We start from the raw sequence: 24,172 nt of genomic DNA on the forward strand, positions 1-24,172 counted from the left end.
TAGTCGCTGTGAACCCAACGCAAGCACCCCAGTGGATCAATCCTGCGTAAAGCCGTTTCAAGTAAATACAACCAGAAAATCAATCGGTTGCTGCAGAATAGTGATTTAAAGGTGATTTTGCCTATGGCGTGCCACAACATACGTACGCACACGCTAATACAATTGTTATATTCTCTAAATTACTTCTAACATTGCAATTTCGGCATGTGGAATGAGTTTAATAATGCTCGTTTAAATCCATTCCCTTGCATTATTCATGAACACAAGGCAATATCACCTCTCGTGGCCTCAGTTAGCTGAGTAATGAATATTAACTTGACAGTGCAATGCATTGGGGGTTCTACTGTTGAGCAACTCCTTGGCTTCCTCATCCTGATTGAACATAAGGTCCCTCATCTCACCTATCTGCACAGAGGGTAGCAGAGGTGAGTCCATGCCTCGCTCTAATTTGAAGGTCAGGATGGTAGCTACGATGGGCTACTGTGGTACAGGAAGATGTGGAGCTGAGTGGACTTGCCATTGACTGCTACCAGCAGTGTCACGATCTGCCTCTGTGGAGGAGGCTCGTGAAGAACACTACTGGGCAGTTGGTGGCAGTCACCCTCCAACAACAGCAGAGGGTGGAGGAGCAACACTCACAACAACGAGCGGAGTGCTGTGCGGCTAAACCACAGCAAAGTGGCACAGTAGGGGGCACAGTTGGTGCATTTGCCACTTTCTCCAGTCATTCAACCCGTAATATCTGGGTCTGCCCCCCGTCCAGCGAACCTTCAACACTTCACATGGCCTCAAAGTGCACCTAGCGTGCCACAAGCGCCATGGTGACGTCACCGCCACTTGGTGGTCAACGACGGTTGTCGTTATTGTTGATGGTGCCTCCGGGAGCTAATCCTGCATCAGAGAGCTGAGCCAACACTGCCGAGATTTTGGATTTGAATCCAGGTATCGTCCGCTCGTGATTAATCTGGATTCTCACGTACAGCGAGGTGATGCCTCAGCCAGGGTAACAGTGGTGGAATTGGAAAAAAAACGTATGAAATGTGGGATTTCACTTTGGCGCAGCCTGTTCCAGTTCAGAGAGTAAAAACAACCCTCAGGTTTGATTTACATGCATATAATGAACTCAGTTTTTAAAAAAGCACCTTTCAAATTAGTCATCTTAAAGCAGTAAACAATTATTAAAAATTATGTTCACGTAAAACACTGACATACCAGTAAAAACCCAATCAGAACACAATGGAAACCAAAGACAAAATAGAAACATAGGCAAATGATTAACGGTGGAACCCAGAGAAGTGACTATAAAAACGGGTTAAAATATCAATCTAAATTTCTATTAAATTCAATCAAAGGGCATAAAAAGCCATTCAATAATAACACTCTTTGCAGGGCATATATATATAAAAAAGTTTGGCCCTCATGTTGGAAAAGGAGGCTTCTTAAAGAAGCATGTTATCCTCCAGGGCTGAATTGAACCAGGGCCATTCATAGACACAGGGTGGTGCACTCTCCTCTGCAAGTGAAAACACATTTTTGTGACGACAGGTCGCCAAGTGAATGATTGGAATATATTTGGAAGAAGAGAAGAGACAGGATTGTGTAAGGCACTGCAATGTGAAGATATACGTGGCTTAGCAGGGCAGTGTAGCACTATGTTGAATTCCATGGCTGTTCCTGTGATAAACTAAAACTATTTTATATTTTACAAGATAGGGCCCACTAAACTATGTAGCTCATCTTTAGAAGTGACCTGGCCACAAATTATAGTTCAACTAAGTGGCTTTTCACGTGGAAATGTACAACAGCCAAATACGTATGTTGATTCTGAATGTGGAGGGAAAAACCAGAGGACGCAGAGAAATATCCACACGACCATGGGGAGAGAGACATGCAAACTCCAAATATACAGACAATAAGGGTCGGGATCAACTCACGACCTCCTGTATATCAGGTGAGGTAGAGAACATCTCGCTAGCGTGATCTTGGGTATGATCCAGAGCTTTTTCAAACCAAGATGCGATGTTACATGGCTGAAGAACATGTTACCCCGTAAGGGAAGTGATGTCGTATAAGTGAGTGCGGTAATTATGATGTTGGTGTGTGTGTGTGCTGTCAGTCGACACGTGGCACCTGGGACTGCCCCGTGACCTCCTGCCAGCGGGCGTTCGACACTTCACGTGGCCTCAAGGTGCACATGGCCTGGCACAAGCGTCGTGGTGATGTCACCGCCACTTAGTGGCGAATGGCGGTTGTTGTTGTGCTGAGTGTAGTGGGGAGTGGTAGTGTAGTGAACCTGGATACCCAAGTTCGATTCCCGCTCATGGGCAACACTCGTGGCGATTATCTGAACTGCTCCTGGGCCTCCCCTATGTCGACTCAGCCTCAAATAAGTACCTGGGAGTGCATGTAAAAACATTGCAACTAGGGAGACAAAGGCGGCCGGGGGTGGTGCTTGCCACCCACCCGTTCGTGTGCCTTGCCAGCCTTCATAGGTGCTCACTAACAACACTTGCCCCAACAGTCTACTAAGGCTATACAGGGGATCTTTGTCTTTGCGTGTGCAGTAAGTTGGCACAGTAGGGGGCACAGCTGGTGCATCTGCCAGTCATCTCAGTCGGGCAACCCATGGCACCTGTGACTGTCCCGTGACCTCCTGCCAGCAGCGAACCTTCGACACATCACGTGACCTTACAGTGCACCCGGCCTGGCACAGGCGCCGTGGTGACGTCGCCGCCACTTAGTGGCTAATGCCGGTCGTCGTCGTTGCTGTTGTTGGTGAGTGTGCTGCTGCTGCTGCCCCCCACGGCCTCACCTTGACGCGTGCCAGGTCCAGTGGGTTGAGCACCGAGCCCTGGTAGAACTCCACCTGGGTGAAGTGTCTGCGGAACAGCGCCTCCAGCTCCAGGTTCGGGGATATGCTGTGGCACAAGGGAGGAGGGGTTGGGGGGGGGGGTGAGTTCTGTGTCATTGGCCTGAAGGATCGTGGCCCTCTCCAACTTCTGCGACCCCCGTGACCTCGCTAAGGAGCGCCGGACAAGCAGGCCCCGTCCGCACGTGCACATGCACACGCTGCAGCGTGCACGGCGCCTGCACGCCCAGCCTGCGCCTTGCGAACTCCGTGGCTGCCGTGGCGAATCTATGCACTTACGGCAGGAGCAGCACAGTACGTCTCTGCCACTTAACGCGGGGTGACCCTCTCTAAATTGGTGATGCATCGCGGTGGCAAGCGATTCGGGACCCTGCTGGGTAACGATAATAAACGAGGAGCGCATTTAGGAACGCGCCGCTCAGCTCTTGAGGCCGCGTTAAGCACCAGGAACGTCGGCCACTGTGTCTCCGGCAAGGAAACAGGGAGGGATTCTATAAATCGGCACCAAATTGCACAAGCAAAGACGCCCAGCTCCAGGAGGGTTTGGGTAACAGGATTAATTATTCGTGTTAAGACCAAAGCCCCACATGCCACCACATTCGTGTCACCTACTCACATAAAGATGATTGGATTCAGGGAGACCGTTCACTGCAGTGAGAGGACATTTCAGGTAGTGACGTCTTGCTTCAGTTAGTCGTGAATGGGGGTGCAACGGTGGCTAGGAGATGTTAACTAACTTGCCTGGTATACAGGAGGTCGTGGGTTCAATCCCGACCCTGACGCATGCTGTATATTTGGAGTTTGCATGTTCCCCCCGTGGTCACGTGGATTTCTCTCCGGGTCCTCCAGTTTTTCCTTCCACATAAAGAAACATGCCTTGAGAGTATTTGGATGCGATGCATTTCCACGTGATAAGCCGCTTTGTTATCACTATCACTTCTGGACAAATCGCTTCTGAAAAAGAGCTACATAGCTCAGTGGGCCTTACCTGAAAAAATATATATTTTACAAATTGTTCGGAATGCGCAGGCAGACGAAACGTGCAGAGTAACATTTCACATTTTTTTTCCCTAAAACGTATCACTTTCCTCACAAAGCACAAGTACTGAAGTTATACAACAGTTATATTTAAAAAGCACAACATGCCCTGGAGAGCCATTAACCAGGTTGAACCGTTCTCTCCACACCGCGCCATCGCTGTCCGTCCAGGTGACGCCGTGACAGAGTTTCCCACGCCCACAGTTGGCTCGGCCCATCGTCATCGCTCGGGCCAACGAAGATGAGCACCGTTGTTGTGAGAATTCAAAAAGCGGCCCCCGTCACAGGGATGACGAATTTCCACCGCTGGCTCAGGAGGGACATTGCCGGAGAGCTGGTTTAAGCTGGATACACTCTGACTCGACTTAGCGCTTACATGAATCCAAACCTGCAAAGAAGCCGACGTGGAAGTTTCCTTAAGCCACCAAAAGGTCCCTGGATCCTCTGGCGAGCTTGAGAGCCTACAATGGTTAACTCAATTTCTTTGCCTCGCTCGGCTGAGAGAGCTTACAGCACAGGGGCATATTTCTTCTCAAGCCGTCATGAGCCTATATGGATTCTAGTGATTAATACATCACGACGGCAACCCTACCCCCCCCCCCTTTCTCCAAAATAAGACCGTCAATTATATAATTTATTTTTTGTATGAAAGTGGTCGACTTGTAAAAAAAAAAAACTAGAAATAATTCTGATGATTGGGTAGCAAGCAATTTCACTGCTGCAGTAAAAAAAAAACCTTATCATGTCGAGGCACTAGAAAGGTCCATACGAAGAGAGAGAGAGTGTGCGGAACTCCGGGAGAAGGAAATTGCTCGCAGTGTTGGTCAGATTAGTGCGTGTGCAATTTTCCACGGTCAATTCTCCGGCACTGATAAGAACATCTTCCTTTTTTTATTTATGCCTTTACAACAGCGGAGCAATGCTTGCATTATAGACATTATTTACCATAAAAAGATCCCTTCCCAAAGAATATTAATAATATATTCTAACCCCGAAGGCACACTGAACTGCAAGATGTGACACCCACCGATGTGCAAATGTATCCAGTACATATATAGTTATGTATGATGCATTACCGTACGCTGTAAAAAGAATAAAGGCACAGACTTGCAATTGCTTCCTCACAGCATTATTGGTATTAAAAAAAGCCTCCACTTAGAGGGTGCTCTAAAGAGCCCCCCCTCCAGAGGGTAATTGGCCTACTCTTCCACACTGGCCAATGCGATCTGCTAACTGTGGTGTACCTGTTTATATTTGCCGTGTGGACAGAGAAAATTCAAGAGACCTGGCCATTGTTTCAACCGCCGCGCCAGAAAGGAGAATCGAGCCCAGCGACCTCTGGATTGCAAGTGCAGTGTGCCAACCACTGCACCACGGCAGAGTACACTGTGCACGGAAAAATATCTTTGTCAGATAGATAGCTTTGTTGCTCATGATAGATGGCTTTGTTGCTCAAGCAAATATGTTGTGGTGCTCATTTCCAGTCGCAATTCTGACTGCATTGGAGGGAATTCCAGATTTGCAGGTGGGGAACTGGGATCGCACACGTCAACCGCTGCTGACTTCCCACGCGGACGCTGAACGATTCACAGATTAAAATCTGCTGTCACGCTCACAATGCACACACGTCCAATCGCGTGTGTGAGAATCAGCTGTTTACGAGTCACGCAAACCGTGCACAGATATTACTATTCGGCAGATTGGATACACGAGAAGAGACGGAAATAATGAGACGAACGATACGAAGGAGACAGCGCAAACAAGATATAAAAACAATAATAGTAACAATACATGTACTCAAATGTGGTGGGAAGGTCAGGTGCGTTGTTAGTTAGAGGTCAACTTCCAAATCGAGCAAGGCAACTTCATCTGGCAGTGAACCAATGATTATGCAGATTAGATGTACTAATGTCTGATATGGCTATTGTTCACAATTGCACCGAATAAAAACATTTTTTTACTGATTCCACAATGATGCTAGATGACTGATGATTAATGATGATTGATGATGGCCTGAGTTGACTCTGGACAAGAATTTCAACCCACAGCCTCACATCCATGAGTCGTGCTGCTCTACTGAGAGACATGCCCACAAGTATAAATGGGACTGGTAAAGGTCAGGGGGGAGTTTACAGTGCCAAATCAAGGAGACAGACTTACATTGCTGGGTAGTGACAGCTGTTACATCGCAGCTGGTGTTAACAAATTGAGTGTGCTTTGGTTTGCTTAACTTGGATGCACAAGAAATCACATTTCATCAAATTCAATCCTAGTGAGATGGTGCTTTCTGTGGTAAAACGATAAATAATATATATAAATAGCTTTGCCCATTTTCTCTCCATTTGCAATTCACATTTGCTCTCAATAAAATTGACAAAATCTGTCATGCTCGTTTGTCCTAAAAGCACTTAAGTCCCAACCACCCTCCTTGGATCCCACTGCTACTGGTCATCGTCCAAGAATCTCACCCCGATCCGCAAGAACGCTGGTGAGCAGAGTGGAACAACGGTGCACGTCCAGAATAAACGCCTAATCCGAGATGCAAAAACATCGCACCGCCCAGCTTTGACATTCTCCGAAGACACCGGTGGTGTAACCACCAACCGCACCAGAAGATCAACAGAGCCCCTGTAGGTGGGCACGAGCAGCTTGTTCTCCCCATCCCTAGACTTTGTACAAGCTCTTGAAGGCTCCCCCTCCCCCTCGCGGTTTTTCTGCCCCCCCCCTCCCCCGGAAATCCCCGGCGCGTTGTACCGGACTCGTGTGTATACCTCAATTAAAAACAATATATAGGGACTCCTCTACTTACGAACAATTTAGGTTACAGAGGTCTGTTCGTAAGTAGATTTGTTCGTAAATCCAACTTTACTCCGATTCCAAACATGTTGTACGGCGTGTACACTAAACACGGAGAATGGCGTTAAAAGTTGTATAATTTCCTGTAGATGTAGATTCCACTGGTTCTTCATGTTCTGCAGATGTAGATGCCACTGGTTCTTCATATTCTGCATATGTAGATGTCACTGGTTCTTCATGTAAACCACTATACTACCTTGCCTGGTTTACAGGAAGTCGTGGTTTCGATCCCGACCCAGACACCTGTATCTTTGGAGTTTGAGTGTCTCTCTACCCCACATTTAGAATCAACATGCGTTTAGAGTATTTGGCTGCTATAAATTTCCACTTCATTGAGCTATCATTTGTGGCCAGGTCGCTTCTGAAAAAGAGCAAAAAAGCTTAGTGGGCCTTACTTGGTGAAATAAAAATAGTAGTAGTTAAATAGTTTATGTTTTCCCCTGTTCTGCGTGAATTTCCTCCATGTTCTCTAGTTTCCTCCTCTAGCTTGCCTGCGCTATTGCAAAAAAAACACTTCAATGCTGCTTAATGACCTGTAGGTTACTCAACCCAAAGTATGCACAGCAGCAGCATCAACATCACCAACGCTTGGCAGGACCCCTCTAAAAACGAGGTCTGTGAGGCTGAGTGAGGCTTCTCTGGGTACAAGAGCTATATATCTCAGTAGCCTTAGCTGGTAAAATGTAAAAAATAAAGTTTAAAATAGTTCATGAGATTGGCGTAACCATGGGCTGCTCAAACTTCGATTCCAATGCAGCGGCGTTGGCTTTCTGCCTTCAGGATGGGCATCTCCTGCAATTGCCAAGTGGCCACCTCAATCTCCCATGGTTTTTTTTCTGGAGTGGAGGGCACCGGGGGAGATGCGAGTGGATGGAGGCATTATTATGTTGAATTTTTATTATTGTATTATTTCCCTTCTACGTGACTTTACCGAAAGAACCAAGAAGATGAATCCCTGCAGTCACGAAAGCTTTCAATCGAAATTGGATGGAGGCAGTCGCTGTCGAGTGGTTTGCCAAGGCAGCAGCGTCTCCCGAAGCAACGCGACCACCTACTAATTGTTTTACTTCTACGCGGATTGGAGAGTCAACTCTGAAAGTTTAGACAAGCACTGCCTGGTCAAAAATTAGAATATTCAAATAAAGCAACGTCTTAAAAAATAGCAATTCCGTATTTAAGATTTAAAAAGAATACATTTGTTCTCCCCACGACTGACGGAGCAATCATGCACAATTCTCCATTTAAACGTGTTGGCACTGTTATTGACAAGTCTGCTGTTTAATAACGGATCGCCCTGCCTGAATGCTCCCATCTTGTTCAGGGTTGTAGCCGTACGTTATTAATGGTCCCAGAGTCGCAATGTTCGCCCACGCTGGGGTCTCATTATCTCGCAAGACGACTTGTCAAACGTCTGTGCTCTGATGTCGGAGTTCGACGAGTCTGGTGCGATTCGACCACATTGTTTATTTCACATCTCAGAATGAGCACTTTTCTTTCGACTTGTTAGAACGTTACTTTCTGTCAGTTATACAGAATCGTGTATTCGCGCTTGACATGTCCAATGAGAAGTTATACAAATAAACATCCACATTGAACCCTTAGTTCATGTGAATTCCAGCTATAACAATTCTAACACAGTATACCCCTTTTAAATGAATACTAATACTGGTAGGAACCTCCTGGTTCCACCAGCCCACAGGGGATTATTGTGTCCGTCCGTCCGTCGTGCATCCAAAAATGGGAGGGGTGAGGCTGGGTAGAGAGGGGAGGGTGGGGAGGGGCTGGGTGGGGAGGGGAGGGTGGGGAGGGGCTGGGTGGGGAGGGGAGGATGGGGAGGGGCTGGGTGGGGAGGGGCTGGGTGGGGAGGGTGGGGAGGGGCTGGGTGGGGAGGGTGGAGAGGAGCTGGGTGGGGAGGGTGGGGCTGGGTGGGGGGTGGGAGGGGTGGGGCTGGGTGGAGAGGAGCTGGTCCCCCCGTGGTGCCCTTATAAAACTCAACGTTTAACCTACTCACGCCGGCTTGTGCCCGCCCTCACAGTCGGCCATATTTGCGGAATACACCACGCTGCCGTTGACCCTGGCCATTGACCGAGCAACTCAACGTTCCTACCAGCTCCCTCCGCAGCAGGAATGTGTTTCCCTATTTCCTGACCCGCCTGACTCCTGTATTCGTGAGTGTACGTAGTGCCAGACCAGCAACAGCGGGGAGATGCGCGCTAAATTTTGTTACATTTTAAACTGTCTGCGAAGATTAGGCACACCACCTTGGCTGCCCCGCTTTGACCTCAGGCTCACAGTAATCCCGCTCTGAACTCGCTGTTGTGCATTTTTACTTTATACGCACTTACAGTCGACTCGTTTATACATTTTAGCATAAACGAGTTGACTGTGAGATCCATTAAAAAGAACGCGAAATGCAATGTCGTCAAATCATCATCAACAAAGGTAATATAAAAACACATTGCTCTCCATAATTTATTCCTTACTTATTGTGGTCATTGTTATTAAACATTTACCATTTCCCCCCCCCCCCCCCATGTTCACTCGTACCAAGAAGGTAACCCCAATTTTTCCCCATCGGAACGAGGTTTCTGCAATTCGCGAGCATTTTCGAGAGCGTTATCCTCGCGGACAGAGAGGATGTTTAATGTATTTGCGTGACTGTCATGAAACCCAAGATCTCATAGGCAGAGTACATGGAGAAGCATGGCCCCCCTACTGTGTAAAGGTTTAACAAGGTCACTGGAAGGATCTTTATGGAAGAAGTCCTCATGAGATAAAAAAGTCCTCATGAAATAAGCTCCACTTCTTCTGCATACATTGCTCCATGACACATCTCATGGCGTGATGCCGAAACCGCGATCGCAAGTATTTGTTTGAGAAAAGGAAATAAAAATTGGTGATTTCGTTTAATTTGGTCGTACGCTAAATGTCAGCGGCAGTGAGGTAGATACTTTTGTGCCGTCGGAGAGCAGAGTCTACGGAGAAGATAAATGAAGACTGTAAAATACATTGGCAGGAGTCTGTGATGTTTATTCTGAAAAATGGTTGTGTGCTCTGTTGTCTTTGGACAGGAGACAGCTTTTTTTCCCTAACTGGCTCTATGATTTATGGAAAGTCGGATGCTCACTAGAGGTCGCTGGGTAACTATGGATTCAAAACAAGGCAGCCAATTGTCTCTGAAGCAGGTGATAAATTGTCATGGCCTGTTCACTAACGACTGCGCGAAAGCATCCTTTAATCTGGTTATTAATTTATGCAACCCGTGCATCAGATGTCTAACTGTGAGCCAATCGCTGTGGAGCATGAGGCACTGCTTGGTGCTTAGAGGCAGAGGTGGGACAAAGTCATTGTTATGCAAGTCACAAGTAAGTCTCAAGTCTTTGCTCTCGAGTCCCAAGTCAAGTCGAGTCAAAGATGAGGCAAGTCCAAGTCGAGTTTGAAGTCATCAAAATCATGACTCGAGTCTGACTCGAGTCCAAGTCGCATGACTCGAGTCCACACCTCTGAGGTGGGACAAAGTCATTGTTGTGCAAGTCACAAGTAAGTCTCAAGTCTTTGCTCTCGAGTCCCGAGTCAAGTCGAGTCAAAGATGAGGCAAGTCCAAGTCGAGTCTGAAGTCATCAAAATCATGACTCGAGTCTGACTCGAGTCCAAGTCGCATGACTCGAGTCCACACCTCTGCTTAGAGGGCAGTCGAAGTGACGGCAGCGGCAGTTCCGCCGTTATCACCTGGCGGGCGTTGTTCCCTGCAAGGACGAGATGCTCACATCGCAGGGAGCTCTGCAAGGCTGTCTCCCCTCACTCCCGAATTAATTACGCTTAAAATAAGGGGTCACACGTGGGACTTGTGAGTGTTTCCAATTATTAAGGGCATGCAGTTTCATCCTTCGACTTTGATTTAAAAAAAAAACTATTTTGGTGCAAAACTGCAACGGTGCTGATGAAGGGAATGGAAAAAATATCGTTATCTGCTGTTTTATCAAACAAGAGGTGATAGCACAAATCGAATTGTGTGAGGAGAAGTTTTGCCCAAGGTGGTAATGTTGCTTTTCTTTTTTCACACTTTTGTTATGTATGCCATGTGTTAGTTAAAAACCGCACCTCTCCATAACAAAGGCTCAGTCCTTCGTTATGCAGTCTACTCTTGGTCTTAAGCCTCACCTTACCATATTAATAAAAAAGTGTGCCGTTCCTGGCCCTTCCCCCCTCAACCATTATATATACGGGGTAGTATTTCTTGTGATCTCTCATTTACTTGATACAGCTGTCGTGGCTGTGACGGTTCCACCTGAAGACGGAGGCTTGTGTTGCTTCCGAAACGTCGTGAATTTTTTAATTTGTTTTATTTTACTTTTATTAATTTAAATTTTTTACCTACGTGACTTTACCGAAAAAACCTAATAGTATGAATCCTTGCAGTCACGAAAGCTTCAAATCTATAATGTTGGGCAACTTTGTTTCTTCGTGGATTGCCGAGCGCCACTGTTGCTACCCAAGGACAAGGGCACCATGGGATTAGACGAACAGACGCCATCGACACACCGAGTGTGCTCGCGCTGTATCGGCAGGCTCGACGCCACGGCGCGTGTTTGAGATCGTCGCTCCACGAACATCGGACGAATGTTTCCATTTTGGTGAAGAGAAAGGAGCTTGTAAAGTGGCGGGTGGAGAATTGCACCAAATGGGACCAGGGGACAGGATACTCGTACAGAATGACAATGAGCCTCTGCCTCTGTTGTGCTCACAATGGGAGGTGTGGAGCGTCGGGGAGAAGGGAGGGCGAGTTGATTCACATTTCCTGTGAGTGCTAATCGATGGCGAGCACGCGAAGGACAGAACCGTTTTCCCTTCCATAGCTGTTTATCACAGCCCCAGTGACTGCTCTCGGAATGGGTGAAGCTTCCACAGATGCACTGAGGGTCTCCCCCAAGCGCCGGGTGAATAAGGGGCGATTCAACCCGGCTCTCAACAGCATAGGTCGATAACTGCGCCAGATTAAATATATCCTCCCTCTTCTTCGCCTATGGCCAAGTTATATATTTTCAAAGATGAGTTCGCAAACTTAAGCACAACAGCACAGGATGTCACAACACACGGGGTAACGCACTCGCGAGGCAATGCCGCAGACAAAGTGTCTATCGTCACCCACCTGGCCGGGCGGTGCTGCAGCAAACTCCAATCAAGGGTCGACTGAGGTCACTGTCTTTCCAGGGTCAACCAAATGAGTACTACTATGGGAAAGCCATCGGTTGTCGTCCTATACAGAGACTGGCCCCTGCCATGGGAAAACACATTCCTGCAGAGGGAGCTGGTAGGAACGTTGGGTTGCTCGATCAATGGTCAGGGTCAACGGCGGCGTGGTGTATTCCGCAAATATGGCCGACTGTGAGGGCGGGCACAAGCCGGCGTGAGTAGGTTAAACGTTGAGTTTTATAAGGGCACCACGGGGTGACCAGCTCCTCCCCACCCAGCCCCACCCCTCCCACCCCCCACCCAGCCCCACCCTCCCCACCCAGCCCCTGCCCACCCTCCCCTCTCCACCCAGCCCCACCTCTCCCATTTTTGGATGCACGACGGAGGAACGGACACCATAATCTCCTGTGGGCTGGTGTAACCAGGAGGTTCCTACCAGTATAATAATTTGTGTTCACCGGCATTAAGTGACAGGCCCAGGCCGCACTGGGGCGTTGTTCCTGCAATGGCACGGTGCAGCTCAGGCCTCGTTCCCAGTAGCATTAAAATCTTTATATTGCGTAATCAATAATTGCGTGCTTAAAAAAACAGTAAAAGTTTCAGTAATTGGCTTAGCACACATATCGAAATGTGTTGCGAACTGAAGGCTGTAAAGTTGGGCCCTAGATACATGACTAAAATATAGGAGATAAAGGGACTGGCCCTGCCATGAGAATGTAGAATTTTTGCCACTTGCTCAGAACAGCCGATGGAGATGAGTGCCACCCCAATGTGAGCATGTCGACTCTGGGACTCTGACTTTTAAAAAGAAAGGGCCCTGCTGAAATCTTCGTCAGGAGAGCCTCACGCCACTCAGGGGGTTACATTTTGTTCCGTGTCTGAAGCACGATGGCCATGATTATAGCTGTGGTACAAGTACAGTGATGTGCTGGCTGGGTGAAAATATTGTATGGATTGCACGAAGCTGTCAGTGGTGCCTCAACACCAAAACAATGCCCGTTATACAGCTTTAAATGAGTTTAGGCCCGGTCGCCAGGTGAGGATAATTATTTCCTCTTCACAGCACCCACGAGGTAAATCAACCAACGTTTAAGCGGCTGCATTGGCAGGTAACGTACGAACACAAAAAAACGAAAGCATCACGCCACCACCATCATCGTGAGCGCCGCCTTACATTGCACTGTTACTTCACGACGTTACGGTGGCGAGATGTTAACTACCTCGCCTGGTTTACAGGAGGTTGTGGGTTCGATCTCGACTCTGATGGTGGTTGTATATTTGGAGTTTGCATGTTCTCCCCATGGTCATGTGGATTTTTCTCCGGGTCCTTCGGTTTTTCCCTCCACATAAATCAACGTGCGTTTAGTGTATTTGGCTGCTGTAAATTTCCTCATGATAAGGCACTTCGTTGAGCGATCATTTGTGGCCAGGTCACTTCTGCAAAAGAAGCTAATAGCTCAGTGGGCCTTACCTGGTAAAATAAAAAGAGTTTAGTTTACGAGGGTGGCAGTGAGGTGAAGAATTCCGAATATTTGTTAAGATAACGCACAATTAGTATTTCACACCCTCGTAAAACTCTAGGGAATATTGATGTTTAGTTTTTTTCTTTACAGAGATCCTACACACACAAAAATACAGTTTAACGTGTTTTGGTCTGAAGGAAAAATACATTAAAAATATCTGGATGTTTTGGTCAACGGGGGTTCTGCATTTTTGTTTTTACATAAAAAATGCAGAACCCCAGTTTTTACATGAATAATTTTCCTTTATATAAAGGGAACACTGTACAACGTATGGTGATGTTGGTCCCTGCCTGCCAGGCTCAAACCAAATGTCATTATCAAAGAGTATCTCGCTGCTCAAATCAAATATTGGGCAGTGGTCACCCCCATCAGTAGACCTGGACAATTGATTTCAAAACCGCAATATAATGGCAGGGACCAGTCTATCATAAGGAGTAGCTTCTGTTGACTTCCCATACCCTCTTCATCTTATTCTGGAGGAGGTGTGAAGGGCTGAGACAAACCCCGACTGGGATTTAAATGCGCGCTTACTGCGCCAGCCATTAGACAGGCAGGCGGTGGCGCATGCTTGTAATCCAGCACTGTGTGGGGGGGTGGGGGTGCGAAGGTTGGCGGATAGCACAGAGTTTGATCGACTCCCGTCCTGTGGGATTTAAGGTGTCAAAACCCTGACATGCCAGAAGAAGGCAGTACAGCAAAAAATGTGGACTCCCCCACCTGTTCCGTTTGTGTGGAATGTAGCTTCCCGATCGCACGCTGTGGGATTTCCCCGCGTGCTCCGGTTTCCTCCCGCGTGTAAACACATTAACTGACCAATAACGCCTTAATATAGAGAGGAACGCAGAACCTGGGCAATGCTTGTTTGGCACCGGCTCATCGCGTGGCCGCCTCCCCGCTTGTCTGAGCCCTTATCTCTCTCTGGACGAGAGCGAGCTGAAAACTGTGCGGAGTGTCCCCAGATGAAATGATAACAAGAGCTAAAGCCAGAATGTATCCACTGGGGGGGGGGGGGATGTGGGGGGGGTGCAGCAACCAATCAAGCGTCTTCCCTCCTCCCGACAAAAGCCACCGTTTCTTTGGCAGCATCACTGCTTGGGAGACACGAACGGAAACCATACCTGTCAACCCATACGGTGTAGCCGTATTCTTGTACAGGGGAATTGAGTTTTCAGGTCCATACAGCGTACATCCGTTTCAATACGGGAAAATGTTTGTGTCTATTTGTTTGTGTTTCTCCCTTGTGATGGGACTTTGTAAGATGAACGTTGAGATGTATAAGGAACACGGAGTAACCAATAAGGTCTGAATTGGTCTGTAATAAGGTAGGGCACTGATAAGGGGTTGACAGGTATGGGAAACCAATATGCACGAGGTCACGGCGGCTGCCACTGCTGCTGTTTAATGCACGAGGAAGGCACGGGAGAGGAAGTGGGGGGGGGCAGAAGGGGCGGCGGGGGGGGGTAGGCGGCATTGCTCACCTGTGCAGAAAGAGGATCTCCACGTTGACGTCATCGCGGTCCTTGTGCAGGAAGTCCTTCAGGAAGTTGGAGACGCTCTCCAGCGTGATGTGTCCACACACCACCACGTGCCTGCACGACAAAGACAAGAGATCCCCCGTCTAGCATGAACAGAGTGTTGCGGCAAGTTGCTGTTAAGCGCGCACCTATGAAGGCCGGCACGGTACACGAGGGTGTGGGTGGCCAGTACCATGGCCGTCCGCCTTTGTTTCCCCAGTGGCGGTGTTTGCACACCGCACCAGGTACTCATTTGAGGCTGAGCTGACCTAAGGGGTGGGGGGGCCTAGGACCGGTTCAGATAATCGTCACTTGCGTTGGCCATGAGCAGGATTCGAACTCGGCTCACCGGGTTCGTAGTGCAGCGCGCTCACCGCTACTCTACCACTCCCCCCCTATACCACTGTTGCTGCTCGTGCCCACACACACGTGCACACACACGTGCCGACACACACGTGCACACAACAACAACAACCGCCATTCGCCACTAAGTGGCGGTGACGTCACCACGACGCTTGTGCCAGGCCATGTGCACCTTGAGGCCACGTGAAGTGTCGAACGCCCGCTGGCAGGAGGTCACGGGGCAGACCCAGGTGCCACGGGTCGACTGACCGAGATGACCGAGATGACTGGCTGATGCACCACCTGTGCCCCCTACTGTACCAATTTGCTGTGCTTTAGCCACCCGGCGCTCCGCTCGTTGCTGTGAGCGTCGCTCCTCCGCCCTCCGTTGTTGTTGGAGGGCGACTGCCTCCAACAGCCCAATAGCGTCCTTCACGAGCCTCCTCCACAGAGGCCGATCTTGACACCGCTGGTACCAGTCATCGGCAAGTCCACTCAGCTCCACGTCCTCCTGTACCACATCACTCCATCTCCTCTCTAGCCCGTGCCGCGCCCGTTTAGCCCCCTCAATCCGGCCGAACAAAAGCTGTTAAGGTATGCGGTGGCTGGGCATGCGGGCTACATGACCCAGCCAACGCAGCCTTGCCTGCCGGAGGAGCTCACCGATGGGACTTTGCCCAGATCTTTCAAGGATTTGTGAGCTCCTCACACAATCCAGCCTGGTTAAACCCAGGATGGATCGTGGGCAGGCCAGCCTAAATGTTTCCAACCGGCGAAGATGCTCCATTAGGGGTGTCCACGTTTCGCAAGCGTAGAGAAGGGAGGAATGACTGTGGCCGAGAAGACCTGAAGCTTCGTTCGGAGCGACAGACCAGGTAGCTTCCACACAGCGTTACGCAACCGATAAAAAGATATTGCCGCTCGACTGATTCGGAGTGAGACCTCTGCTGTTAAACTGGAGCCGGTCATAAGCACACTGCCCAGGTAAGGGAAACTCTCCACTCTCTCCACTACTGCCCCATCACCGATTGGAAGTTGTGGGGGTGGAGTGTCCGATGGTACAAAATACCCAGGCAGGTGCTTAGTTTTGGTGGGGCTGATGGTAAGGCCCCACCTCTTAGTGGCACGCTGCAGTCCCTATAATTACCACGTGCACACACACACGTGCACACACACACGTGCCCACACACACGTGCACACACACACGTGCCCACACACGTGTGCACACACACACGTGCACACACACACACGTGCACACACACGTGCACACACACACGTAGGCCAACACACACACGTGCCCACACACACACGTGCCCACACACACACGTGCCCACACACACACACACGTGCCCACACACACAAACACACACGTGCCCACACACGCGCAACGAGAAACACACTGTGAGCGGGCAAAGCCGCACGGTGGTTATTTGAGCTGTCACGAGAATATAAATTGTCCATCACGTCGTGAATGCTCGAGGAATACAGAATCGTGCTCGCGTACAGACGCGGATCGAGAGAGCGCGAGTTAAAACTCTGGCTAAACACCGCCGTCGCCACCGCGTCATTACGGCCTTCGACAATTAATATCGACGGTGCTATTGGTATTGACACCGAGCAAATACTATTTTTCCTATAATTGCCGAAATCGCACGGCGGAACGACTCAAAGAGGCATTCTGATTGTGACTCAGCCCCTGAATGCCCAGAGAAGCTTCGCTCAGCCTCACAGACCTCTTTTGCAGGAGCGTCCTGCCAAGCGTTGGTGATGTTGCTGCTGCTGCTGCATAAATCCCGGTTGAGTAACTTGCAGCATTGAGATGTTTGGCCAATACCAGTTACATTTAATGTTGTTGTTGTTGTTGCAATAACCTAGGCAAGCTATGGGAGGAAACCAGAGAACTCGGACGAAACTCACGCAGAACAGGGGGATAACATCAACTATTTAACTACTATTATTATTTTACCAGGTAAGGCCCACTGAGGTATATAACTATTTTCCAGAAGCGACCTGGCCACAAATGATATCTCAGTGGCGTGGCTTATCATGTGGAAATTTATAGCAGCCAACTACTCTAAACGGGCGTTTTCTAAATGTGGAAGGGAAAACCGGAGGACCCGGAGAAAAATCCACACGACCACGGGGATAACACGCAGACTCCAAATATACAGCAGGCGGCAGGCGTCAGGGTCAGGATCGAACCCACAACCTCCTGTATACCAGGCGAGGTAGTTAACATCAAAACTCTCACACAGAAAGGCATCCGAGTCAGGAATCGAGCCCAGGCTCTTCTTTCCGAGGCACGAGTGTAACCATCGAACTCCCCTGCTGCCCATGCTTGCCTGGCAGGTATTTCGCCTCGGATCCTTCAATCATCAATCTTGCTATGCAGTGTTTATATTGAGCTCTGTCGCAGCACACAATGCTGTTACGTAACAGAATATGCCAACACATCCATCAATAATCCTGCCTTGAGAGGGAACACATACAATAGGCGACGTTGCATAGCTGAGAGAAGGGACCTTTACCATAATTTTTGCCTGTTAAACAATTTTCCTTTTAAGACAGCGTTATGATAAGTGTGCTGGGTGTGTTGTTCTTTCTTGCTTGTGCACCGCTGCCAATGCAGCAGCGTCGTCACCAAACACGTTGTTTCAGACTGTAGAGCAGCACACTGTGCGCTGCCGGCATGCGATGCAAGCCGTCGGAGCTGTGGAGGCTGATTTGAAGAGCGAAACCAACAGATGCTTGCCATTTACTGCTAATTGGGCCGTAATCATCGAATAGCTGCACTTAAGAATGTGCTCTAATATCCGATCAAGGGCCATGATGCTCCGCGTGGTGCCCATTAGCTTAGCGGAGCTTCAACGAGGAGAGCACAATCTTTAGCGGTGGATGCAATGTCACTATGCACAGTCAAGAAGATATGTTCTACTCTTTGGTTGTTTCGGTGAAGTCACGTAGAAAGAAATTAAATTAAATAATATATGTGTGTGTGTGTCTCTCTCTCTCTCTGTGTCTCTGTGTGTGTCTCTCTCTGCTTGTGTGTCTCTCTCTGCTTGTGTGTCTGTCTGTGTGTCTCCGTGTCTATGTTTTGTCTCCCTCTCAAATTTAGCAATCTTTGGAAGAACGAAATCAACCAGGTAGGGTGTTGACTGTTGTGTTGACTGACTCTCTGTGTTGTATTGCATTATATCTCTAAGTTTACTATGTTTGTTTTCTCATTCATTTGTACCTGATGATGGTTGCTTGTGTTGCAATCGAAACGTCGTATTCTATTATTATTTTATTTCTTTCTACGTAACTTTACCGAAATAACCAAAGAGTAATTCCTGCACTCACGAAAGCTTCGAATCTAGTAAGATATGTTTTGTTTAACATCGGGGTGAATTTAGCAGCCACTAAGGATTGGAGGGGGTTCACCGGCAAAATATATAAACCACAACAACAAAAAGATTCAGACACACGCAAGTTGATGTATCATGAGGTTGAAAACAGCAATCAATCGTTTAGTCGACGCCTCCTTACACCCCGAACGATTGCACTGGACCCATTGCAGCCTCTGATACGAAGCGCATCAGCAAGGGCATCCTGCCATGTCGAGCAGTGGTCCCAAAAGAGTGCCACCTCTTGAATGAATGCATTTGGGCTGCACTCACCCAGGTCAGGGCGGCGATCCCTCACGCTCTGCTCCAACTAGCTGCTGCCCACCCACATGCCGTCGTACAACATCGTTTTAGACGCTCGCCAGCGTAGTCGTGCTACCCTGAATTCAGTGAAGAACAACTAATGGACGTTTGTTTCTGTAGTGCAGTTGTAAGTGACCTGGCTGAGGCCATTAATTCATAAAACTTCTGGTTTGTTGCAAAAAATCACCCAAAAAAACAATGAATCCTTGATTTGCGATCTGACAAAGCAATATCATTACAGTAAACAAATGAAGTGATGGAAAAAATATGGATTACGGTGTTTTATGTAACCGACCGCTGGGTTAATTAGACTATTTGATGACGATTGCTTGTGTTGCGATCGAAACGTCGTGATATTTTTTTACTATTTTTTTTTTATATCTACGTGGCTTTACCGAAAGACCCAAAGAATATGAATTCCTGCAGTCACGAAAGCTTTCAGTCAATATTTAATTGTATTTTATATGTCACTCGTGCAAATTTCATCTTAAAATGCAGTCGTTTCATTTTTTTAATGCCGACAAGGAGAGAGGCCGCCTGAATAGGTGGTAACAATTACCCAAGCTCTGCGGTCCTCTATTTAGATGTTTGGCCAACTCCATCAATGAGAATTGCACCGTTGCGTTATATACACGTGGGAGAAAACTAACTTGCCTTGTGGAGATTAACACATTCCTGCGGAGAGAGCTGGTAGGAACGTTGGGTTGCTCGGTCAATGGCCAGGGTCAACGGCGGCGTGGTGTATTCCGCAAATATGCTCGACTGTGAGGGCGGGCACAAGCCGGCGTGAGTAGGTTAAACGTTGAGTTTTATAAGGGCACCATGGGGTGACCAGCCCCTCCCCACCCAGCCCCACCCCTCCCACCCCCCACCCAGCCCCACCCTCCCCACCCAGCCCCTCTCCACCCTCCCCACCCAGCTCCTCCCCACCCTTCCCACCCAGCCGCTCCCCTCCCCACCCAGCCCCTCCATCCCCACCCAGCCCCTCCCTGCACGATGGACGGACGGACACAATAATCCCCTGTGGGCTGGTGTGTAACCAGGAAGTTCCCACCATTAACACTCAATAAACTTGCTGTAACTGCCATTCACGGGCTCGTCATGCGATGCCAAACGCAATGTCCAAGCGCAGCGAGCTTCACGAATTTTTGCGACCCACCAACCCTGGACTACAGGCGTGCATCGCCACGAGTGCCCGGCAATCATCGGCGGATGTCTGGATTCTAACGAGGCCTGTTCAACGATAACCGCAAACAAAACGGTTCAACTCTTTTCGGAACCGATTACCGGTTTCCGAATGTCAGGATCCGGTAAACATTTCCGGCGGAATGTTAGAGAGTAACGAATGCAACCGATTGCCATGCACGCACGAACGTGCAGATGACAAGGGCACCGTGTGGTACGTATTGCCCTCGTTTCTAAGTCAAAGAGGGTACCGTCGAAGCGCTGCAACTGCTGGCAGAAGAACCTCAACTTGCGGATGTTTGGTCTACTCTTCCACGCTAACCGGACGTCTGGCTAGGAAGATCTGGGTGTACCCACACTTTACCCCGCCATGCACGGCTTTGACAATCGGGTACCTGTGGTGTTACCTGTTTCTGTTTTCTTCGTCAATGTTTTTTTTGCCGTCCACAGGACTCTTCATTGCATCGTTCATGAGCAGCTCTCTCACACGGGTCACGAACGTGTTAAACCAGACTTAGCCCACCCCTCTCCCCACAATCCCTCACTCTCACTTCTGCACCATGAGCGGGGGTGCATGCTGCTGGGTGCACAGAGGCGGTGGGCGGCGGTGAGAGGTGTGGGGGGACGAGGGGGGGGAATCTAATAAACTTTCCCCACCGTTTCAAGCGACGCCCCGGTTCGCGATTGGAAACGGTCTCGAACTGAGAGTGGGGACAGCCACACGGCGTGGAGGTGAGCGAGTGGGAGCTGCGGGGGTTGACGGGGCTGGGTTGGCTCCGGTTCAAGGAGTCCTATTGCAGACAAGTGTGACAAACGACCCATTCTAGAGTTTCCCCAAGCGCGCGCGCACACGCACGCCGGGCAGGCAATCATTTCCCCCACCGTCACCGGCGCAGGGAACACGCGTGGCAACGAAGCGAAGTCATTTATTTATTCGATTCCGCGGGGCAGGCAATCTGATATGAATATGCCGCAGATATTTCTTTAATGCGCTCGGCCATGTGAGGAATAGGGGTATCTCTTGCCAGCGGCTGGCCCCAGTCCAAGCTTTCCGAAATGCCGTGTATTATTTAGGGAGGGTCTGGCCTGAGCGCTGCTCTGACAGGGGCGCTCGGCTCGCGATTGGAAGCTCTCCAGTTCATATGTCGGTCAGGGCTCGATTCATCCCTCCGCCGTTCCTAGGGAGTCGATACAAAAATGGGGTGCCAGTTTGCGGGTCATCTTATGGAGATACTGGCCCTCACCATAGAAATATGACATTTTCACAAACGCCTCAAGGCTGACAAGGGAGACAGAACACTCTTTCACGTTCCACTGAAATCAACACAGGGATATTTTAGTTTTACTTTGATTTAAAGCACATTCAGCAAATGCCAGATGTGGGTTGGGCACATTCTCCGAGGTGAAAGCTGAATGAAGGGAGTTCTGTAAGGAAGGATGTTGGGAAAGAGGCCAAGAGGAAGAAAAATACGAAGCTGCTTGAGGGTTTTGGGGGAAGGGTCCAGACATTGAAATGAGGAATGCTCTAAATTGGACAGAGCGGAGGGAGTTGGAGCCAGACCTGACATTTCGCGGAGGACTAATGAAGGCACGTGCTGGTTGTATATCAACAGCCGATGCAAAGCTGAGGCTGGTCAACTCTTTTAAGATGCAAGGTTTGAGTGTGTGCCTCAGTGTACCGAGAGGTAGGCTCCGTTCATGAATGTTGCCACGTGGATGATGTGTGTTGTACTAATACAGTTCGTTTAAAATCAGCTTTTGCCTACAGAGTCAGGGCACACAACAACGTACGTACGCAGGCCACACCGTGCTGATTGAGAGCCATCAAAGATTAAACTAAGCCAAGGTTGTCCTGGGAGGGATGCAGGATCAATGGGTTAAAGGTAATTTAATTTCAGTCACAACCCCCATTGTTACTGATCATCAACTTTAAGTCAATAAAAAAATACTCCTGCCTGGCATCTGCCATATGATTGTGGAGATTCAACCTGAGGCCCAGTGCCACTAATCTACACATTGCTTAAGCATCGGGACTCTTAAAGGTTTACACTTTAACTGTGACTTGTATATACGGGATACTTATTTATTTAATAGCAGTCTTTAAAGAGTAATCAGTTATGAAATTGACCGTAATTTTGTAGGTGCTTAAACATCCCTTGAATGGTGACTAATTGGCGGGTAATTATTCAGGCATCATCTTTATTGAACGTCGTGGCAGAATAGATAAAGTAGATATTATCGAATTTAATGGTGCACTCCTCGATAAATTGTAATCAAATATTAATTAAAAGGCTATTTATGACAAAGCGTTGCATTTAACGGTCTTAAAACAATGCCCATGGTCCTTGAAGTGTATAATTTGTACATATTGCTCTAAAAGCATAATAGTGTTCAAAGCGTTCACATTCTATTTAATTGGTTAATATTTCACAGCTTTCATTGCTTAATTTGATCAAATTACATTTTACGACGATAAAGTATAAAACCAACATTCCCACTTGACGATTCATCTAGAGCACCATTTTAATCGATCATCTTCATCTTTTTAAGCAATTTGGTCAATCTAATCAATAAGCGAGACTTGTGCAACAGCGGCTAAAGGATATACGACTGATACTGGTAGGAACCCACTGGTTCCACAATCTCACAGGGGATTATTGTGTCCGTCCGTCGTGCATCCAAAAATGGGAGGGGTGGGGCTGAGTGGAGAGGGGAGGGTGGGGAGGGGCTGGGTGGGGAGGGGAGGGGCTGGGTGGGGAGGGTGGGGCTGGGTGGGGAGGGTGGGGAGGGGCTGGGCTGGGTGGGGAGGGGCTGGTCACTCCGTGGTGCCCTTATAAAATTCAACGTTTAACCTACTCACGCCGGCTTGTGCCCGCCCTCACATTCGGGCATATTTGTGGAATACACCACTCCGCCGTTGACCCTGGCCATTGACCGAGCAACCAAACGTTCCTACCAGCTCCCTCCGCAGGAATGTGTAAATATGTCGTAAAAAGAGTGTGGATCGAGCGCCGAGGGGAGGGAAGAGGGGGAGTGTTGTGATTGGGAAAGGCCATGAGTCCGATTCAAATGGAGGCTTGAGCCAGTATGTGCACAGGGAGAGGGAGCAATGGCAATGAGGAGTCCCAGAAGGGCATTCTAGAGAAGACGGAGTGGCCTCCCATCGAGTGGCGCTTTACTATGGACCTGACAAAGAGAGGCCTCTGCTCCTCGTACGAGAGTTGTTAAAATAAGTGTCCATGGCATTGCCAGTAACGGAAATCAAAACAAACTGTAACAAACCAGTTACCGGACTGCTGCAAATATATATAATCTACAGCAATAAACATAAACAATTTACCCGATCAGCACACTTGACTTGCCATGCAGAGGCGGCCGGTTAAATTACATCTCCCGTTGTGGCAGTTGAAACAATGGAACAGGTTTCTTAAATCCCCCCCGCCCCTCCACCACCTCAGTCCAACAAGCCGTGTAAATGGGTATATATGGGGGTATTTGGCCTACTCTTCCACACGTGGCCAGACATCTTTAAAGAGGTGGGAGCAGCCACATTTTCTCGCACCATGCACAACCGACTAACCGTGGTCTCCCCATTTACGTTGCCGGTTGGACAGATCCTTTAATAATCTTGCCCCCCATTATTCCAACTGCTGTGCCAAGACATAGAACCGGTGACCACGGCAGCTTCTCCCTCCAACGTTGACTTTGTGGAAAATGGTCGGAAGAAGAAGCTTGCGAATGACGTAAGATGGTTCCTTGGCCATCAACGTTTCGGGTGAAGCGCCGCGATTCAATTTAATTTCCCGCACGAATTACCAGGCGGCAATTTGGCTCACGAGAAGCGTAGAGACCACTCAGACGCCGCAGAGCAGTGTCCGCCGAGGACGTGCGCTTCTCACCGGAGCAATGAGAGCGAATTGAGGCCACAAACTTGCACGGCACGTCCGCTGCCCTTTAACGAAG

At 48.8% G+C, this 24,172-nt stretch overlaps 1 protein-coding gene across 1 annotated transcript in view; it reads right to left on the reverse strand.

Moving 5' to 3' along the window:
* The window catches only part of LOC144724437 (calcium-activated potassium channel subunit alpha-1-like), a 169,047-nt gene that overhangs the window by 64,793 nt on the left and 80,082 nt on the right, over positions 1 to 24,172 (reverse strand). Inside the window, exons 10-11 of the mRNA XM_078603558.1 lie at positions 14,958 to 15,068; positions 2,813 to 2,918 (exon numbers count right to left, since the gene is read on the reverse strand). Of these exons, the coding sequence (XP_078459684.1) occupies positions 2,813 to 2,918; positions 14,958 to 15,068 (217 nt within the window). The remainder of the gene's footprint in view (positions 1 to 2,812; positions 2,919 to 14,957; positions 15,069 to 24,172) is intronic.

This window comes from Lampetra planeri, chromosome 20 (assembly GCF_965212315.1).
Source record: "Lampetra planeri chromosome 20, kcLamPlan1.2.h2, whole genome shotgun sequence".
Classification (NCBI taxonomy): domain Eukaryota; kingdom Metazoa; phylum Chordata; class Hyperoartia; order Petromyzontiformes; family Petromyzontidae; genus Lampetra; species Lampetra planeri.